The sequence below is a fragment of the Tricharina praecox genome (genome assembly GCF_024521635.1).
Source record: "Tricharina praecox strain CBS 144465 chromosome Unknown BZA05scaffold_39, whole genome shotgun sequence".
Classification (NCBI taxonomy): domain Eukaryota; kingdom Fungi; phylum Ascomycota; class Pezizomycetes; order Pezizales; family Pyronemataceae; genus Tricharina; species Tricharina praecox.
This window is the reverse complement of record NW_026250441.1, coordinates 70,104-88,566: the sequence shown is the minus strand read 5'-3', so window position 1 is coordinate 88,566 and position 18,463 is coordinate 70,104. Positions and strand designations below refer to the sequence as shown.

Below are 18,463 nucleotides of genomic sequence, written 5' to 3'. Positions count from 1 at the left end.
AAGGCACACCCAAGTGATGTGGTTCACTTACGCGCTGCAAAGCAAAGCGATCCGAAAGTCAGCCATGTGGAAAGGCACACCCAAGTGATGTGGTTCACTTACTTCCTGCAAAGCAAAGCGATCCGAAAGTCAGCCATGTGGAAAGGCACACCCAAGTGATTTGGTTCACTTACGCGCTGCAAAGCAAAGCGATCCGAAAGTCAGCCATGTGGAAAGGCACAGCCAAGTGATGTGGTTCACTTACCCACTGCAAAGCAAAGCGATCCGAAAGTCAGCCATGTGGAAAGGCACACCCAAGTGATGTGGTTCACTTACGCGCTGCAAAGCAAAGCGATCCGAAAGTCAGCCATGTGTAAAGGCACACCCAAGTGATGTGGTTCACTTACTTCCTGCAAAGCAAAGCGATCCGAAAGTCAGCCATGTGGAAAGGCACACCCAAGTGATTTGGTTCACTTACAATCTGCAAAGCAAAGCGATCCGAAAGTCAGCCATGTGGAAAGGCACACCCAAGTGATGTGGTTCACTTACTTCCTGCAAAGCAAAGCGATCCGAAAGTCAGCCATGTGGAAAGGCACACCCAAGTGATTTGGTTCACTTACCCACTGCAAAGCAAAGCGATCCGAAAGTCAGCCATGTGGAAAGGCACACCCAAGTGATGTGGTTCACTTACGCGCTGCAAAGCAAAGCGATCCGAAAGTCAGCCATGTGTAAAGGCACACCCAAGTGATGTGGTTCACTTACTTCCTGCAAAGCAAAGCGATCCGAAAGTCAGCCATGTGGAAAGGCACACCCAAGTGATGTGGTTCACTTACTTCCTGCAAAGCAAAGCGATCCGAAAGTCAGCCATGTGGAAAGGCACACCCAAGTGATGTGGTTCACTTACTTCCTGCAAAGCAAAGCGATCCGAAAGTCAGCCATGTGGAAAGGCACACCCAAGTGATTTGGTTCACTTACAATCTGCAAAGCAAAGCGATCCGAAAGTCAGCCATGTGGAAAGGCACACCCAAGTGATGTGGTTCACTTACGCGCTGCAAAGCAAAGCGATCCGAAAGTCAGCCATGTGGAAAGGCACACCCAAGTGATGTGGTTCACTTACTTCCTGCAAAGCAAAGCGATCCGAAAGTCAGCCATGTGGAAAGGCACACCCAAGTGATTTGGTTCACTTACGCGCTGCAAAGCAAAGCGATCCGAAAGTCAGCCATGTGGAAAGGCACAGCCAAGTGATGTGGTTCACTTACCCACTGCAAAGCAAAGCGATCCGAAAGTCAGCCATGTGGAAAGGCACACCCAAGTGATGTGGTTCACTTACGCGCTGCAAAGCAAAGCGATCCGAAAGTCAGCCATGTGTAAAGGCACACCCAAGTGATGTGGTTCACTTACTTCCTGCAAAGCAAAGCGATCCGAAAGTCAGCCATGTGGAAAGGCACACCCAAGTGATTTGGTTCACTTACAATCTGCAAAGCAAAGCGATCCGAAAGTCAGCCATGTGGAAAGGCACACCCAAGTGATGTGGTTCACTTACTTCCTGCAAAGCAAAGCGATCCGAAAGTCAGCCATGTGGAAAGGCACACCCAAGTGATTTGGTTCACTTACCCACTGCAAAGCAAAGCGATCCGAAAGTCAGCCATGTGGAAAGGCACACCCAAGTGATGTGGTTCACTTACGCGCTGCAAAGCAAAGCGATCCGAAAGTCAGCCATGTGTAAAGGCACACCCAAGTGATTTGGTTCACTTACTTCCTGCAAAGCAAAGCGATCCGAAAGTCAGCCATGTGGAGAGGCACACCCAAGTGATTTGGTTCACTCACGGTCTTCGTTCCCCAGGAACCGACAATCAGTGATACACTCTTAATGTAGTAGACGGACCCTCATTATTTCATTTACCCACTTTATTGCAAAGTGGACCGAACGTTAGCCGTATAGTCTCTAGGAGCCAAAACAGGCCCATTCCTCGCACTCACTTTCTATTTTCGATGGGAAACTCAATGTTAGTCTTGTTTCCTTACTCAATCTAGGCTGAGTAATATGAGTGTCTACCCGCTACCATCACAAACAACCCCGAGGTCAGCTGTCCGTTATGTTTGCCGTGGGTAATGAGCATCTATCTCGCCCACTCACAAACTATCATAGTCGTTCGTCAGTGTCAGCACTGTCGTCGAAGAATAGCGAATTGCCATCAGCTTTACGTACATCCTGTTTCTCCCATCGTGCCCGAAGGTCAGTGCAGTCGAGAGTAAGGAAGGTATAACGATACGCATCATACCGTCTATGAGGCGCACAGCGCTCACTGTCAGCGGTACACCTCGACTGGAGGGGTGAAATAGGTCAGGTCACCCGCTGTGACAGAAACGGGATGAATGTCAGCGATCCCTCCCAGCGCTTGTAGGGAGGAGGAAGTGTTCATACTCGCTGTCGGAAAGTGGCCACGAATGTCAGTCTTTTATCAGAGAGACGCTTTTGCCAACTAGCAATTCTACTTACAGACTATGGCACGATATAAGCAAACTATTAGCTCTGGTTTCAGTCATGGAAAGGGAAAGACATCTGTTAACCTCTAAAAGGTTCCAATATTCACTTCCGAATAGAAAGACAATGGCTCCTCTGTTGAGCAGCAACATGATCACATTCCTATTTCGCTTTCGAACAGCCACATTCAAAGCATTGTTGTATAGGCTACGGCCACTGTTGACGTCTTCTCCCTGTTCTATTAGCAGCTCCACCACCGCATCCTGACCAATATATGATGCTACTGCAAGCCCACTCATGTTATCGAAGTTCCAATACTCACAGTTGCTCGCCATGTAAACTTGGAACCATGTCAGCAGCCGCCCCGACCCACTCGTGTAAACCTTCAACGCAATAGCGGAGAGTTTCTCATCCTCCCATATCTTGGCCTCTTGGACGTGAGCCGTCCAATTTTTAGCTGCATAATCTAAAAACACATGCCCTATGGTGTAGCCATCTATATCCGATCCCTGCGCTCGTAGTGCCAGAGGGTGGGTTTCAAAGACATTAAACAAGAGAAAATAAAGGCAACTCTTCGCGAGGGTGAGGTTTGATTCGATAGGACAAAGTGATTGCTTCCACGTGGTAATTTCCGTAGCAGATGTGGCGGTAGCTGTGCCCTTGATCAGGAACTCCTTCGCCGTTTGGTGGATAAGGTAGATCTTCGAGTCTATGACCTTCACGAAAAGTCCGCATGTGTTCTTCACCGTGCTTTCGAAGGAGTACAGGCGGCACGGCTGGAGGTCCTCGATTGATTTGTGATCCCGCTGAATCGCTTGTGCGATGTCCATCTCGTCGAGTGTGAGGGGTCGTGTAGCCGCGACGACTATTTGGAGAATCCGTTTGGCCTCTTCGCGGTCACAAATATCTTCAAGGATCTTTTCGTAGACGCTTTCGAGGTTACTCGGTAGGCTGTTGAGAGTTTGAAGGAATTTCCTCCGCGAAGCTGCTTGACTACCGTGGAGGATTTTGACAATCAGGGAAACCCACAGGAATGTATGATCGGCGCCCCGGATGAGCTTGTCTCGGATAATTATCCGGTCGTCATCAGTGAGGTGCCACACATTCCCCAGCAACTCAACTTCGGAATCGATGACACGCTCAATGTCTTCGCTGATGGCGGGTGTTTGCTCCTCCGCTTTCAATCTGATAAGTTGTGTACCGAATTGTTTTTCGATGGAGCCGTATGGGCGACTGGTGAGGATGAATTTTGGAAGCGTTTCGCCCGTGCTGCGCCCTGTGCCGATCGCTGGTGTGTAGCTGCTGACTAAAGAATCGATGAGGGACTTTCGAGTCGATTCTTCGCATTCATCCAAAGCGTCGATGATGCAAATGACATTGCCGCAGTCCGGGTCGGTGGTTGCTGCCCGGAAGATGCGCCACAGCGTACCGAATTGTTCTGTAAATTTCGCGCCCTTGTCGTTGTAATCTTTCAAGGAATGCCGGAGAAGGAATGGCTTCGCCGAAAAGAGCTGGTGGAGGAGGGCGGAAAGAGCCAATGTCGCAGATTTCTGTTCCTGATTGTCATCTTTGAAGAAGAAAAAGCAGACGGTGTCGCGAGGTTCCGAGTGGACACTCAGCTCGTCCACTAGAAATGCGGCCAGCATGGTTTTTCCGCATCCCGGATCTGCCGTCACCCATAGAAGACTCGAATCTTTTTCTTGCCAGTGCCGATACTTTTCGTGACGGAGAAACCATTCAAGCGTTCCATCCACTCGCTTAGGGTTTCTGTCCTTGTGGGATTCATAGTCGGAAGTGTAGAGACAGCGCAAACATTTCGACTCGGGGGCTAAAGCTCAAAGTTAGTTCCAGGAGGGTAGTAAAGTGTTTTTGATCGAGCAACGTCGCTTACTGTCGGAACTGCTAGCGAATTCCGGTTAGCCATCCTTAAATCCACTCTACTCGAACTAAGTAGAATATGCGATCTCCAAACGTAGTCCCGAGACTCACCCGTTGGAATAGAAGTTCTGCCCGCCATGAAACTCCCCTCCCCTAAACTCCAAGTGTGTGGTACCCTGGTACCTGCGACTAGAGTCTGTTGGGTGCGTGGACGGTGTCGCACCGGATAGCCTGACACTTGGCACTGGCGGAGGCGCTCGCGTATGGTGGTCGGATTTCTGGCGTTTTGACATCGGGAAGCAGTTGTTTTCGATAAAGTTGAAGAAGCAGTTGTTGTCGATAAAGTTGAAGTAAACCGTCCTTGAGCGAAGGGCGAATATTTGAAGGAACCAGGGATGCCCCGAATCCCCGCCTCGCAACCCTCTTTTAGGTTTTCGGCTGAGGTGACCCCGGTTTTCTGACAATAATTCTTTCTAGTCTGTGGGTGTGTATGGCGAAGACCTCTGACGAATGCCCGAGTCTCTAGATTGCCTCGTCGAGGGCATCAATGATTCACCTTTGCCGCAACAGTTATTGGCTTACCTATGTACGGAAGAACATCGGGTTCATGTGGCTTACCTAAAAGCACAGCGTGACTTGGCAGATGTGCTGGCGCCGTTACCGCATCCATCAGCAGCCTATCGGCAGCAATATGGAAGAGCAACAGCGTATGTAGAGTACTCTTTTCACCACCACTGATATCGATCATTCCTCGGACCATCGCGCCGTCCCGACTTCTATCAGCATCCTCGCCGCCACGTGTAGCAACTCGGGAGGTATATACGTTTGAAACCGGCCAGCTGGCCAGACGGGCCATTCACCATCGTCAACTGGTACAGCTGTCTCGTGTCCCACAGCACAGGGCGATGGCAGTGTTGGAGTGGTCGGTGGGGTGATACGTCTGTTTTTCGCAGCTTGAGCTATTCTTGACCACGGTAAACGCACCATGCAAGACAATCTTAGCCATCCGCGAGGTGAGCTATGCGGCATGCCATCGCTTAGCATGGCTTATGTGAAAATATATTTTCCTGAGCCCTCCCCCCCACTCAGTGATTTGACAAGAGCCACGAGCAGCCAATGGGGGTTGAATCCATCCGCTGCCGATATTGAACTTCTTAAAGATGTATTCTAGCTTCCCGCTCCTCCCTAGCGCAAGGGATCAACGATTACAACGGAACCACGCGATGAGAGGGTGACGGGTCATTATCGATTGCGGATAGCGCACTCCACGGCTCCCGGATGCCACGGTCCGTGATTCGGTGACGCGGTGCGGGGAGGTCGTCAAACAGACACACATCGTTGCGTCAGTGTCAATCTAGATTCTGCAATGGCGGAGTGGAGCACAAACATGCCGACATATGATAATAGTTACTCGGCTATTCACGGCGACAACGTGGCGGTGACGTTCAACTAGAGTACCCCCATCCGTCCATGCGGCGTTCAATGGCCCCGCCCCGTGAAAGAGTGACATCTGTCTTGTGCTTGTAGAATTTATGCATGATTGCAAGACAAAATCAATTTCAACCGCACCACGTTAGTCGGCAAGATCGATAGCTTATTCTCCTACATATGTACCGCTATGAGCTCGCGATTGCTCACACATTTTTACTTACGTAACAGTATCTGTACGACTTAGTCCCAGTACTTTGGAGGACCGCAAGCAGATGTCGCTTCACGTTCTCATATGTATGGTTCTCGAAATCAGGACATCGTATTTAGTAGAGTACATAGAGTAATATGTATCAGCCCCCTGCGTAGGCATCTAGATGGGCAGCTCAGTGTTCTACATAGACCAGACCGGTGGGCCGAGCGGTCTAAGTCAGTCGGGATATATCGCGACCAGACAGTGGCTTTGATAGGTCGGGATAAAATCAAGCAGATCCGACCAGACCTTGCCCGGCTCGGTTGGCCTAGGTCGGCCGACGTTGGGTTAACTGTTAATTCTATCAGCTGCAAATGTTTTCTTAGTTTCTACCGGTTGTTAGAGCTTTTCCGACGTTAAATGTTATTTCTTAGTCAGACTTGTCCCAACCTATGCCTGGTCGGTCGTGATATATCCCGACCCAATCAGACCATACCCAAATTTCGTCGGGACTGGTCTACGGAGAACACTGGATTGGCTTCAGTTGAAACTTCTCGCAGGCAACGTCACCTTCTCTGAAGGCCTTCAAGTCGATCCTTGCGCGGACCTTCCCCCTCAGCCTCAGATAGTCCCGGCCGTTCCGATTGCGAAACCCCTATGCGAGTATCGATACCTATTAGAGCGCCGCTCTCGCAAAGCTTCTGAACTCAGCTGCAGGCCACCCGGGCCCCGAGGCGATCGTTACCTGATCAGGTCTGGAGATGGTGTCCTTGTGCCTACTCAACTAGGATGGTCTCCATTAGGTTGCCTATGAACGCTTATGAAATCTAATCGTATGTATCTGAAAATTGGGATTGTCACCGAGAAATGGAAAACGGCGTTTGTAATTAAGGTGAACTGAGAGCCTTGGGCGGGTTGGTTAAATTGTGAGACATACGTGTCAGCGCGTTTATGGTAAAACGTTCGCGTCGGTGATGGTGGTTACTTGACTTGGCTGAATCAGGCCTACCCCGCAATACCGTCATATCTCACTCACGAGGTAATATGTACAACCAGGATATCGCCGCCGGCGTCCAGGTTCATGGCATGCATGCAACCTCCCTCGGTGACATGACCTTCGCTATGTACGGAGCTCGCCGGTCGCGTAAATTGGAGCATCGTCTTCAGCCGCACTGCCACGTTCGTGATCTGCGTTTGCACCGTAGTGCACACTTGAACACCATCCCCCGGCTATCGGAAACTTCCCGGATCTTCATTCGGGCTGTATTGATGTCCGTACCGGCCGAGGATACTTTGACGACTTCGAGAAACCTCTACAATTCAATGCCCACGAAATCGTGGACGAAGACAATGCGATTCATATCGGGAAGATCTTCCCTTTTTTGCAGACTTTGTGGCTGTTGGTTCAATCTCTTCAGTATCGAGGCAGCACCCCCGATGAAGAAACCGCCCTTAACTTGAGTTTATTCTGTTAGAATTTCATATTCTGAACTTCGGATACAGGTAGCTTGCACAATGCTCATCTTTTTGTGCTGGTGGCGGAAGCCAACGGACTTCAACGAGCTCGGTCGCCTTGACCTCAAGAAGAGGGTCTAACCGAACCGTTGCCAGCCGCCAGCCTCACTCGGCGATGCAACAGACGGATGACGGATGACGTGACTCCGCACCTGTCTCCGACGGCTACACCCATTCTTGCTGATTTCGGTGAGGAGATTCCGTTGCATTCAATCCGTCATCTCAGCGAAGAAGGGCTACTAGTCGTGATTGATGATGGAGGCGGTCGGCATTGCTGGGCATAACCAGGTTCCTCATCAGCAGGAACACATTGCCGTATCACGGCCGCCGCCGGAGCCGATCCGCCACATCCGACAGAGCCGTCCATAAAATCGTGGTTTACGTGATTTACAACACCTCCCTCATTGGCCGGACTAGATACAGCAACTCTCTACCAGATTCCAAACAATGCCAACAGAAGGCGAGGCTACTACACAGTCTGCAACTTCGTCAGGAGAATTCTCGTACTATGTTCATCGTAGGGCTATGATGCATAATCGTCATCGCTGGGCTCTATATGGCGGCTTAAAACCTGGAATTTCGGACTCAAATGGAACGGCATTTATGGAGACTGACTTGCGTCGGAACGGCAGTTTTCGCGATTGCCGTTATTCTTTACGTTACGAGGAGTTTTTACCACAGCGATTTGATGGAGATGCTCTGCCACAACGGCTTGGTCAGTTACACCTTGCGATAGGATTGTTTTCTTTTCTTTTTAAGCGATCACTTATCGATACAATGCGCCAGAAGTCAGTGCTCGGCCGCCTCATCGTTCGTTGACTGCTGCCCCTTCGGCGACCACGCAGGAACCCGAAACATCGCATGTGATCATCGAATACACGGAACTCGAAGTGTAGTGGACCGAGGTCTAAGCCTCGCACGTCCAAATGATCTTGCATGTTTGTCCGAAGGTTCCCTGTCTCCTGTTGCTGGCCGGGTATCTAGTGGTCTGTAACGTATTCATCACCGGGAAGGGGTATAGAAACCTGCGGACTCCTGAGACTCAACGGGAATTTTTTTATATCGCGATGGACCGACTACGGGCCCCATGTTTGAAGCTATCTGAGCAGTCAATGTACCTATAAGGGTAAGTTATGCGGGCTTCGGTCGTTTCTTGCGTTGCTGTTCGTGGTTATCGCGATCCAGATTCCATAGTAGTTAGGTAGTTGCCACTTGCAAGTCTTCATCCCAGATACTCTAGATCCCTAGTACATACCGCAGCCGTAGATAACGCCGAGCAGTGAAATAAGAAAGAGAAACTGTAAAGAAGCACCACCAGTGAATGTTTTCTCTACACAGTATTGCGATACAGTTACAGGGTTGCGCCACGCTTCGGCCTCCCAGCGTCCTATCATATTCATGGGTTCCCCGCTTATATTTCACGCGAGTGCTCACTCTCTGGCAATTCTTGGTACGTGCGCAGCACCGGCCAGCCGGCTGGCCCCAAGGTCTGTAGATGTTGCGCAGCAGTAACTAGCGCGGCATAATACAATAGGAATTCCCAAACGCCTATTAGTTCTATGTATGACAGTCGCCCGATTGTGCTCAAGATCAAAGTGAGGGGAAGCCTGACTGGAAACGCGTCGACACACAACCCCGCAAACCGCGAACTGAGCCTCTGCAGCTCCATACGGCGACGATCTTTCATTCAAAATCTTGACCAATTAGCGACTACACAGCTACATCGGTCATCCATCGCCGGCGAAACGCATCGTGATCGTTTCACGAAAATGGCTCCCGGCACGGCCAGGAAACGAGATCGATTACGCGCGGCTTTGAAAATCGGACGATCGAAGTCGCCAGCCGTAAGCGCACATTCACCGGTGGGACTACACTTCACGTTAGCAGCTTCCCCGACCAGAGTACCTTCGCCCTCGACTCAACAGCTTGTCCCGTCGACAGGATCCTCGGCAGAGCCGCAATCGGGGGGTGCAACCGACGACGCAGCCCTCTGATCCGTCAAGTCAGCCCGGGCTAACATCCTTAACGGCGGCGGCAGACACGGTGGCCGCGGCGAATGCAGCTATTGCGCAGGACTCGGCCACCTCGAAGGACACTGCTCCGGTGACGGATACGATGGCGGACACAGACACGGCAGACACGGCTACGGCAGACCCGGTGGCCGTAGCGAATGCAGCGATTACGCAAAACACGAGGATGGTGACGCACACGACGACGACGGACACGGTAATCACAGCGAATGCAGCGATTGCGCAGGACATGGCGACGCCGAAGCGTACGGCGATGTCGAAGGATACGCCCCCGGTGACGAATGCGACACAGGACACGGCCATGTCAAATGACACGGCTCCGGTGGTCGATGCGACACACGTGCAGAATGGAAACGAAGACGAACCGACATCGACGGCTGGCGGTGGCGATGCCCCATCGTTGTGGAGTAGGGCTTTCAACAGCGGTGAGCTGTCTGCGCACGAGTGCCGAGCGCTTTCGGGTATTCGCATCGACACCGACACCCGTCAGATTGCGGCCGCTTTGGGGACCATGACGAATGGGATTATGGAGGAAAGAAAAGGAAAGGATCGGAAGATTCGGTTCAAAGGCGATGATATTGTCTTGAGAGATATTGCCATGAAGATCGGGCGGTGGATTCAGAGATTCAAGGACATCGGGGACATTGTCGTCCAATACGACCCCGGACACGCTGCGCTGCCGTGGGCGGGCTTCCGATTCCTGCTGCAGGTGAAATTTGGTTTCAACCACTTGCGATTAAAGAAACCCGCTGACGATAAACCCAACAGCTTTGCTTGGATAAGCAGGAAACGGTAGACGCGATCCTGGTGGGACTTGAGAAGAGTGTCTGCATCACCGATTGGTGCGCGATCTACGAGCATCTCTATCTAAACAAAACAACGGAGGCTTCTCAAAACCTAGAGAAGTCAATACTCCGGCTGTACACGGCAATCTTGAAATTCCTGGCCAAGTCCATAGTGAGATTGAAAGGGGCATAGTATTCTTTGCGGACAGTAGCCGTTGGAGGAGCCACCGCTAATCCTTCCTTAGACAACCACCTCGAGGCGGTATTCACGACAGGGGAAACCTCCAACTACATTAATGATGTCAAGGACTTGGAGGAAGCGGTTGCACGCGATGCTTGTGTTGCCGAAGCTCAATGTACGTATAACCCAGTTCTGGTCAGCCTCACGAACCATTCAAATTTTGACGCGATTCAGCTACGCGGATAAGGTTCGAGAGACTTCAGACGCTGCTGGAGGACTCCGAAGACATGAAGTCATCACGGCTTGGACCTCAAATCGATAACATGCAGCGAACACTTGCGGGTACGAAAGCGAGCCGATTCCCCACAGTGTAGTTACGCCTGTACTCACCTTTTCACTCTATTCTAGTGACTCGGAGGTGCAATGCATATCCACTGTCCCTTACTCAAGTCACCATACGCGAACCAGTGAAACCCGCTTGGAAGGCACTTGCGAATGGCTTTTTGAGAGGAGGGAGCACTGCGAGTGGAGATCATCCAGTATTTCCAAGCTGCTGCTCTTACGGGCATTCGTAAGTGTTGATTCCCTTTTGCCGGATGTCTTGACTCACCGGTCGTTTAGCTTGAGCGGGCGAGACATACATCGCATCACGCGTTATCGATTCCTTTGTTTCCAGTCCAACCCCCGAGAGACTAGCATACTTCTACCTCAATCGAGCCGAGGATAATCGCCGAAATCCGGAAAGTATTCTCATTACTCTCATTCAACAACTCGCCCGGACTGGGTCCGGAGAGGACACACTCTTGAAGCCGGTGGTTCATGTCAACGAGGAGAGGGAGAAAAATGGGCAAAAAAAAGCAAGACTAAGCCTTGCAGAAAGCCGGGAGCTTCTTGTTTGACTAACCTACATATATTTGAAGACGGCAATTTGCATTGATGCCTTGGACGAAGTCGATAGCAAAGTCCGGATAGATTTACTCAAGTCGTTGAAGTATGTCGTCGAAAAATCGAAGAATTTCGTCAAGATCTTTGCAACCACCCGAATGGACACTGATATTCTGCTGCAGCTTGCGATGTTTCCCCGCATCGAGTTGCAACCTGATGACAATGTCGGCGACATCAACGAGTTTATAGAAAGCAATGTTCAGATGGCCATTGACGAGGAGTGACTAGTCCATGGTGTCCTGGGCTCCAAGCCGATATATGCAACCTCCTTCGTCAGCGATCCAAGGGAATGTACGTTTACCGTAACTACTCCAGTCACTTATAAGCGGAGAAACTGACGGTTCAGGTTACAACTAGCCGCACTTCAGATCGCCTTTCTCTGCGATATGGCCACGCAAAACGACGTAAGACCCAGTCTCAAGGTGCTACCGGAAATCCTCACCGCTGCGTACGACGAAACCTCCCAGCGCATTCTCACGCAGAAAGGCAGCGCTTCGCGGTTTGCACTAAATGCGTCCCGGGGGATTCAGTCTTCCCACGAGCTGATTTAATGCAAAACCTTGCTCGATGCGATCATGGCGGAGGTCGACTGCCGGGGTGGCTTTTCGCACGATCTGTCGGTTAATGCGAACGACCTGTTAAAGGCTTGTCAGAATCTGCTAGTCCTGGACAAAGATCTTGACGTTTTCCGGTTTGCGTATCTTTCCGTCGACGAATACGTGGAGACACGGCTGCGCAAGATCGACTCCCATACCCAGATCGCGAGAGCCTGCCCCTCGCTCCTCTGCAGTTCGGACTCTTGGATTGATTACGACAGAACTAGCCTTACAAGTGAAGGGCAGTATCTCGGTCGCCACTTTTTGATATACTCGGCGGTCTTTTGGCTGTGGCATTTCGGCCATTGCGAAGATGAAATGTTGACTCCTCTTTGGGATTCATTCATGTCAGAGGCAAACTACCAACGATGGCGTGAATATCATGGCAGGAGAGTTATGTGGCGACCCGCCAGAAGCATGTTTTGGAAAAGGACCATAGAAATACACCGTGTAAGAAACAACGTACTTGCCTCGGTTTGAATATTCGGGCTCAAGCGGAGGTTTACCAGTGTATTCAAATCCAAACCATTGGAGATGCCACGAATCAACCAGTTACTTCACCACGCGTGCAGATTACGAGACGTGGATCTTTTCCGTAAGCTGCTAGACGTGGGGCCTTCGTTTCCGCCACTGACCACGAGGGTTGGACCCCGTTGCATCGCGCCTCGGAGATGAGCGACGAGGCACTGGTCCGGCTGGTCATCGAATATGGAGCCAAGATCTCGTTCGCTACCAAAGATGGGAGAATGCCGCTGCATAGGGCAGTAGAAAGGGGGCACGAGGCGGTTACCCGGCTGCTCATTCAGAAGGGAGTAGATCTCTCAACCCGGATCACAGATGGGAGAAGCTCGGCGGCTACAAACGACGGGATGATGTCCTCGCAGCGGGCATGGGAGAAAGGACACGAGGCGGTGGCTCAGCTGCTCGTCTAGAACGGACACGAGGCGGTGGCTCGGCTCTCTGGCGAGAACAAAGCCGACGTCTCAGCCGTCGATAACGATGGGCAGATGCTACTTTGTCTAGCATTAGCGAGCAGTGTTCTCCATAGTCCAATCCGCCCGCCCTGAGCCTCGGACTGGACTGGACTACATACATCCAGTCCGTCAGGAGGTGTCTGTCGGACGGACTAGTCCACCAGTATGGTCGGACGGGACGGACTGCAATCGACTGCCAAGACTAGTGCAAGGCGATAGAAATCACGATAGAAAGCCCGCGGCATATTATCGGCGGTTATAGTGGCTGAGGGAAGCATATGCGCATGGGCTCAAGATTACGGCGCGGCGTTCATGGTACTAAACAAACATTGTGGCGCAGATTGTGGCGCAGATTATTGCTACTGGACGAAGATTGTGGCGCGGACGTACTGGTGCGGGACGAAGGTGGTGTCGCCGCTCACGGTTTTGCTGGTACTGGACGGAATTGAACACACCAGAGTGGGGAATACTATCAAAGTTCGTGGGGTAAGTGCTGAAAATAGTGGCATTTGTTTTCACTACCGGACTGGAGTCGACTGCAGTCCAACCCCGTCTTGAAAATTGGCGGACGGGACGGACTACTTTTATTCCATCCACAAAAAGTTACGGATGAGACTAGATCTTGGCAGGCCGTCCTGTCTAGACTGCAGTCCGGACCGGACTATGGAGAACACTGTTAGCGAGCAACCTAGATTTTGTGTCTCGGCTGCTCGTCAAGAAATGGACCGATCTGTCTACCGCTTATAAAGACGGGTTTACGTCGCTGCATCTGGCCGTGCAACAGAGGGACGTATCGATGGCCCGGAGCCTATGTCTCAACCGCCGACACGAGCGGGCGGACACCGCTGCACGTGGCCATGATGTGCTAGACGAGGCATTGGCCCGGCTGCTCGTCGAGAATGGTGCTGATGTCTCGGCCGGCGATGAAGGCGGGTTGACGTCGCTGCATCTGGCTGTGCAACTGGGGGACTCGTCGATGGCTTGGCTGCTTGTTAAAAATGGAGCCGATGTCTCTGTTGCCGATAAGTATGGGCGGACGCCACTGTATCGGGCATTAGAGAAGGTACTAGATGTAGTAGCCCGACTGCTCGTTGAACGGGGAGCGAACGTCGACGCCGCCCACAAAAATGGGTGGACGCCACTTCATCTGGCTGCGCGTTCGGGGAACGAAGCGGTGGCCCGGCTGCTCATCGAGAAAGGAGCGCAAGTGTCAACTGCCGATAACGATGATCGGATGCCACTGGATCTAGCCGTGCAAAACGGGCACAAGGCAGTGGTACGGCTGCTTGCCGAGAAGGGAGCCGATGTCATACCCGCCGAGAAAGACGGGTGTAGTGATGGCCATGGGACGGTATCAGTTTGAAACACGGGATGGGACTAGACTAATACCCGCTCGTTGGTCCCTGGATTATCGGCACTGGCTTCCTCACTCCCAGGATGATCTGGGGATCGGCTAAGCTACCTAATGCAAAATATGTGTCCGTAGAATAGGTTTGCAAATTTGGTTTCGCAGGGAAGCGGGTCAGCTAGCAAACGGGTTTTCTCAGGTGGCAGCTAAATTTCCGTGGCAAAAGGAGGTTGGAGAGGTAACTCCACTGCAATTGGGAAAAAAGACACATGTTAAGCCGCAGTAAAATGATCTGAAGCTGGGACAATAGGCAAAGCAAAAGATTGCCGGCAGTGCCAGAGGCAAGCACTTAGTGGTGTAATGGTAAGGCGGAGGTGGCGCGCGAGTGAAGTGTGATGGAAGGGCAGTGGCTGAGAGTTACATATTTACGTATCACACCATTCTGTATGAGCGGTGGGGGGCTTTCATTATATGTACAGAGATGCGTTTCCCGGGCAAACCTATTTAATATTGACCACTTCTATGACCGGTTTCTCTTACCGTGCATTGTGCATCGAATCAGCACCACATATCCGCACTACATTCCCGCCACACATGTGCATCACAGGAGGCTCACCTGGTCCGAGGTTATGGCAGCCATGGTGTTTCCTTCTCTCCGAGTTACTTTGTCGACGCGTTGTCTGTGCCGAGCTTTACTCGTTTTCGTCACCAAGTGGCCAACGCGATCGTCACCGAACAGTCAGACGGGGAAGGATTACGGGTGTGGCGCTCTCCACGGGGCTGATGTGGCGCGGCGACCCATTCAACCAGGGTTCAGTTCCATTCCGCATGCGGCCTTACCCGACTGTGGCGCACGCACCAATGAAACATGTATCATTCCTCCGCCGTTGGGTATCTACCATGAGATAAGATTAGATTGGGCTAGTACGCCGTCAGCCCTGAGACTGGGCGAGGGGACGAGCTTCTTACCCACGTGACCCAGATCTTTGGATACGATTCCCGTCGTACATCATACAGCACACATTCCAATCCCACCCCCTTCCACACACACGTGTGCGCCTCGCGTATTTCTGCGTGGCTGCGGAGGCCTCACGAGTCGTTCCCTTCTTGACCACTCCAAATTTGATCCTTGGGGATTTCCTGCCCACCCCCGTGACCCGTCGTTTTTGGGAATTGCAAACCGCTTCGCTGCATCGTACCGGCACTTTCATTAGCTTCCTCTGGATATTCAATCTACGGGTAGGATGTACTAGCACATAAGTAGCGACGGTGGCCCGTATGAGGGGCTGGCGGGCTGCCCGGCGCGCAAGAAAGGGTCAGACGTGAGCCGACTCAGCCGACAATTTGTTTTCTTTTCTTTTATTTTCTTTTCTTGTACTGCGCTGCATACATACAGTTCCCGTGGCCCAGCCGTAGGCGGGGAGATGGGGGTACGGGCACCGGGCCCGGGACATACCAGGGCTTCAGCGATGATGGATGGGATTTGGCAGATGCACTTATGACGTAGGTATGTTCTGTATGATAATTGCGAGCATGTATGCTGGAACGACAAACAGAAGCCCACTCATCGAGCAGCGTATTCCTGCGGCCTCCACTCCGTCCGGCCTGGTGTCTTACGCTCCGCAATTGATTATTTTTTATAGGTCCGAAAAGTCCTCGTGTACCACGGTACCCAGGCAACTAGTCCCGTCGTCTGTACTGATTTTGTCTCCCGGCTGTAGCCCTCTGCTAAATACCGAATGAAATACTCCGTCTCGTCACCGCAATGCAATTGGTACCGAGTCTACACCATATGGGAATCGCCGCAGTTCGCCGGTTGCAGAAATGTAGATGGAGTATGTATGCCATTGGCTCACTCGCGTCCGCAGGGGTGCCATGATCGGTGTCTGCACGTTTCAGCCACGGAATAGACATATGCGCAGGCATTGGTTTGCCACTTGCACCGCGGCTGTTGTGGTCTGCAGAGCAAGACTAGACCGGAAGATATGAATAGCTAAATGCAAAGAATAGACACAGGCGGTCGGCGCGGGGTAAGTGCTCCGATGAAGTCACTGGCTACCGCTCCTGGGGTGGAGGAGGTATATACCGATACATCTCCTACGGCCTGCGGAAGGTATCCGGTAGCCGATATACCTATCATGCTGTAGGTAGGTCGGCCATAGTTGTCCGCTTTACCTCGCTGCCTACGGTTTACACGGGGGTCAACATCTTCTCTATCCGTCCGGATCAGAATTTTTTGACAATGGTGGAACACTTGGACTCGTTGAGAATAACCACCGCACTCCCGCAATTCCACGCACCCTCCCCCCGTGACTTTAACTCGATACCCACACAGGCCGCGGACCGGTGCTGAGTGCCAACGGAATCAAGCTCAATGCATCATGTACGATTCGTCCAGGGCTCGAATGTTCAGCTTCAGCCCCAAATACGAAATACGAGGTGTCCATCCTAAAAACCTCTCCATGGCTGGCTTACGATGCATAAGTGTCATTGCGTCGTTGGACGAGAGGAGCTCAATCAGGATTGGTTCTGCCTGGCTGGCCGGTGGGACCTCGTATTCATGTCCGGTTGATGCCAGAGATAGCAGCACGGTGCTGCGTGGTGCACCGGGAGTGGTGCCTCTGCTGGTGTGCGGAGCGGGGAAGCCGTCGGCGAGCTCTAGGAGAGCGATTCTTGGAAGAGATCGTATGAATGCTACAGCGAAAGACTCTCACGGTCATAGCATGACTGGAGGATAAATACTCACCTCTCCGTCTCTGGCAATCCATCCTACATCGACTCCAACATCGACTCCAAAAGCGACTCCAAAAGCGACTCAAACAGCAACTTAAACTCCCGCATCCAGACCAGCAAACGCAAGTACAATACCCTGTGTTCCGGGTTTACAGTCTCACGGCCACCCACTAACAGTCCTCACTTCGCAGTCGCATACCTCAACAACCACCACACCAGCAGCCATGTACACCGCGATGCACCACCTCCTCCTCAGCCTCTTCGGCCTCCTCCTGCTGCTCTCCTACTGCGACGCCTCACCAATCGACGGCGACTCCAGCGGGGCGCAACTCCTGCGGCGCGACGCGGCGCCCGCCCCCGAGTTGTCCAAGCGTGCCTGCATCAACAACGGCTGCAAGTGCTACCCGGTGTCCAACCCCGGCGTCTACTGCTGGGGCTGCGGATACATCACCGACGTGGGTAGAACGAGTGCCTATCCCGGAACGGACTACAGGGACTGGGCGTTCGAGTGTAATACCCGCGGTGGGTGCTGCGCCTACGGCCCGAGCAGCAAGTGCAATAACGGCGACACGGGGACTTGTGGCGCGGATTAGGTCGTGCCGCAAATGTCACGGTAGCTCTTGGCGGAGGAAGCGGGCTAGGGCAGGGGGAGGGGGACGGTGGAAAGGTTTCCGGGGGTGTGGAGAAGGAGGATCGGTTCATGGTCATGTGGTTTTCTTGTAGGCGGTATGGAGGACGTTATGGGATACGGTATTGCGGGAGGGATGCTTTTTCAATGATTCCTTTAGTTCTGCTCCATACGCTCGTTTAGTGAGCTTAGTTAGCCAAGTATGTCTCGATTTGAATGAATTATGATGGATAAAGCTCGTATTCATACAAATTGATTACTAAGGCGCAGAGTGGGATGGTTCGAGCAATCCGTCCTGAAGGGGGTCCCAAACTGAAAGTGGTGGCATCGCGGCGTCGTTGGATGTCGGTGGTTATGATAATCGTACATGCTTGGGAGAGGGTACCTGATACAGCCGTATAGATGGATTGCTCTCTGGGCAGTAGTGTCGTCTGCCTTACCTAAGAGGGGAGGGAAGGGGGATGTACGATAAGATGTGTAGATAAGATCGATGGATAACAGCGGATTGATGGATAACATATAAAGATAAGCGCTAATAAAGGGGTCATAAACGGAAGAGATTGGAGAAGAAGGGAGCTACCATGAGCCTATTAAGCTAAGCCAGGTTAGGCAAAGGAGCCATGGGAATCTCGATGGCTCTCCGAGCAGCAGCAGAGGACAATAATAATAATTTTCCCTCCATCCCTTGCGTGTCTGCCACGCGCGAACTGTCTCAGGTTGGATCCGAAAGTGAATTATTACCGCCAAAACGGAGGACTACGCAGC

General features: G+C 52.0%; 5 protein-coding genes across 5 annotated transcripts; 4 read left to right on the top strand and 1 right to left on the bottom strand.

Moving 5' to 3' along the window:
- Positions 1–2,475: 2,475 nt before the first annotated feature.
- On the bottom strand, positions 2,476–4,284 carry BZA05DRAFT_344379 (uncharacterized protein; the record flags this gene model as incomplete). The annotated part of the gene is made up of 1 exon (XM_051481125.1): positions 2,476–4,284. A coding segment is annotated over one exon (1,809 nt), but the record flags the coding sequence as incomplete, so codon positions are not given.
- A 5,095-nt stretch (positions 4,285–9,379) lies between these two features.
- On the top strand, positions 9,380–10,594 carry BZA05DRAFT_192690 (uncharacterized protein). The gene is made up of 2 exons (XM_051479434.1): positions 9,380–10,217; positions 10,277–10,594. Exons 1-2 carry the CDS (start codon positions 9,594–9,596, stop codon positions 10,484–10,486), a joined length of 834 nt encoding a protein of 277 aa, XP_051335133.1. The 5' UTR covers positions 9,380–9,593; the 3' UTR covers positions 10,487–10,594.
- An 800-nt stretch (positions 10,595–11,394) lies between these two features.
- BZA05DRAFT_344360 (uncharacterized protein) lies at positions 11,395–11,643 on the top strand (the record flags this gene model as incomplete). The annotated part of the gene is made up of 1 exon (XM_051481122.1): positions 11,395–11,643. A coding segment is annotated over one exon (249 nt), but the record flags the coding sequence as incomplete, so codon positions are not given.
- On the top strand, positions 11,604–12,591 carry BZA05DRAFT_192709 (uncharacterized protein). The gene is made up of 2 exons (XM_051479435.1): positions 11,604–11,710; positions 11,777–12,591. The coding sequence occupies exon 2, from the start codon at positions 11,995–11,997 to the stop codon at positions 12,493–12,495; it is 501 nt and encodes a 166-aa protein (XP_051335131.1). The 5' UTR covers positions 11,604–11,710; positions 11,777–11,994; the 3' UTR covers positions 12,496–12,591.
- A 4,703-nt stretch (positions 12,592–17,294) lies between these two features.
- On the top strand, positions 17,295–17,663 carry BZA05DRAFT_449140 (uncharacterized protein; the record flags this gene model as incomplete). Its single annotated transcript, XM_051487326.1, has 1 exon — positions 17,295–17,663. One exon carries the CDS (start codon positions 17,295–17,297, stop codon positions 17,661–17,663), a length of 369 nt encoding a protein of 122 aa, XP_051335130.1.
- Between the last annotated feature and the right edge of the window lie 800 nt (positions 17,664–18,463).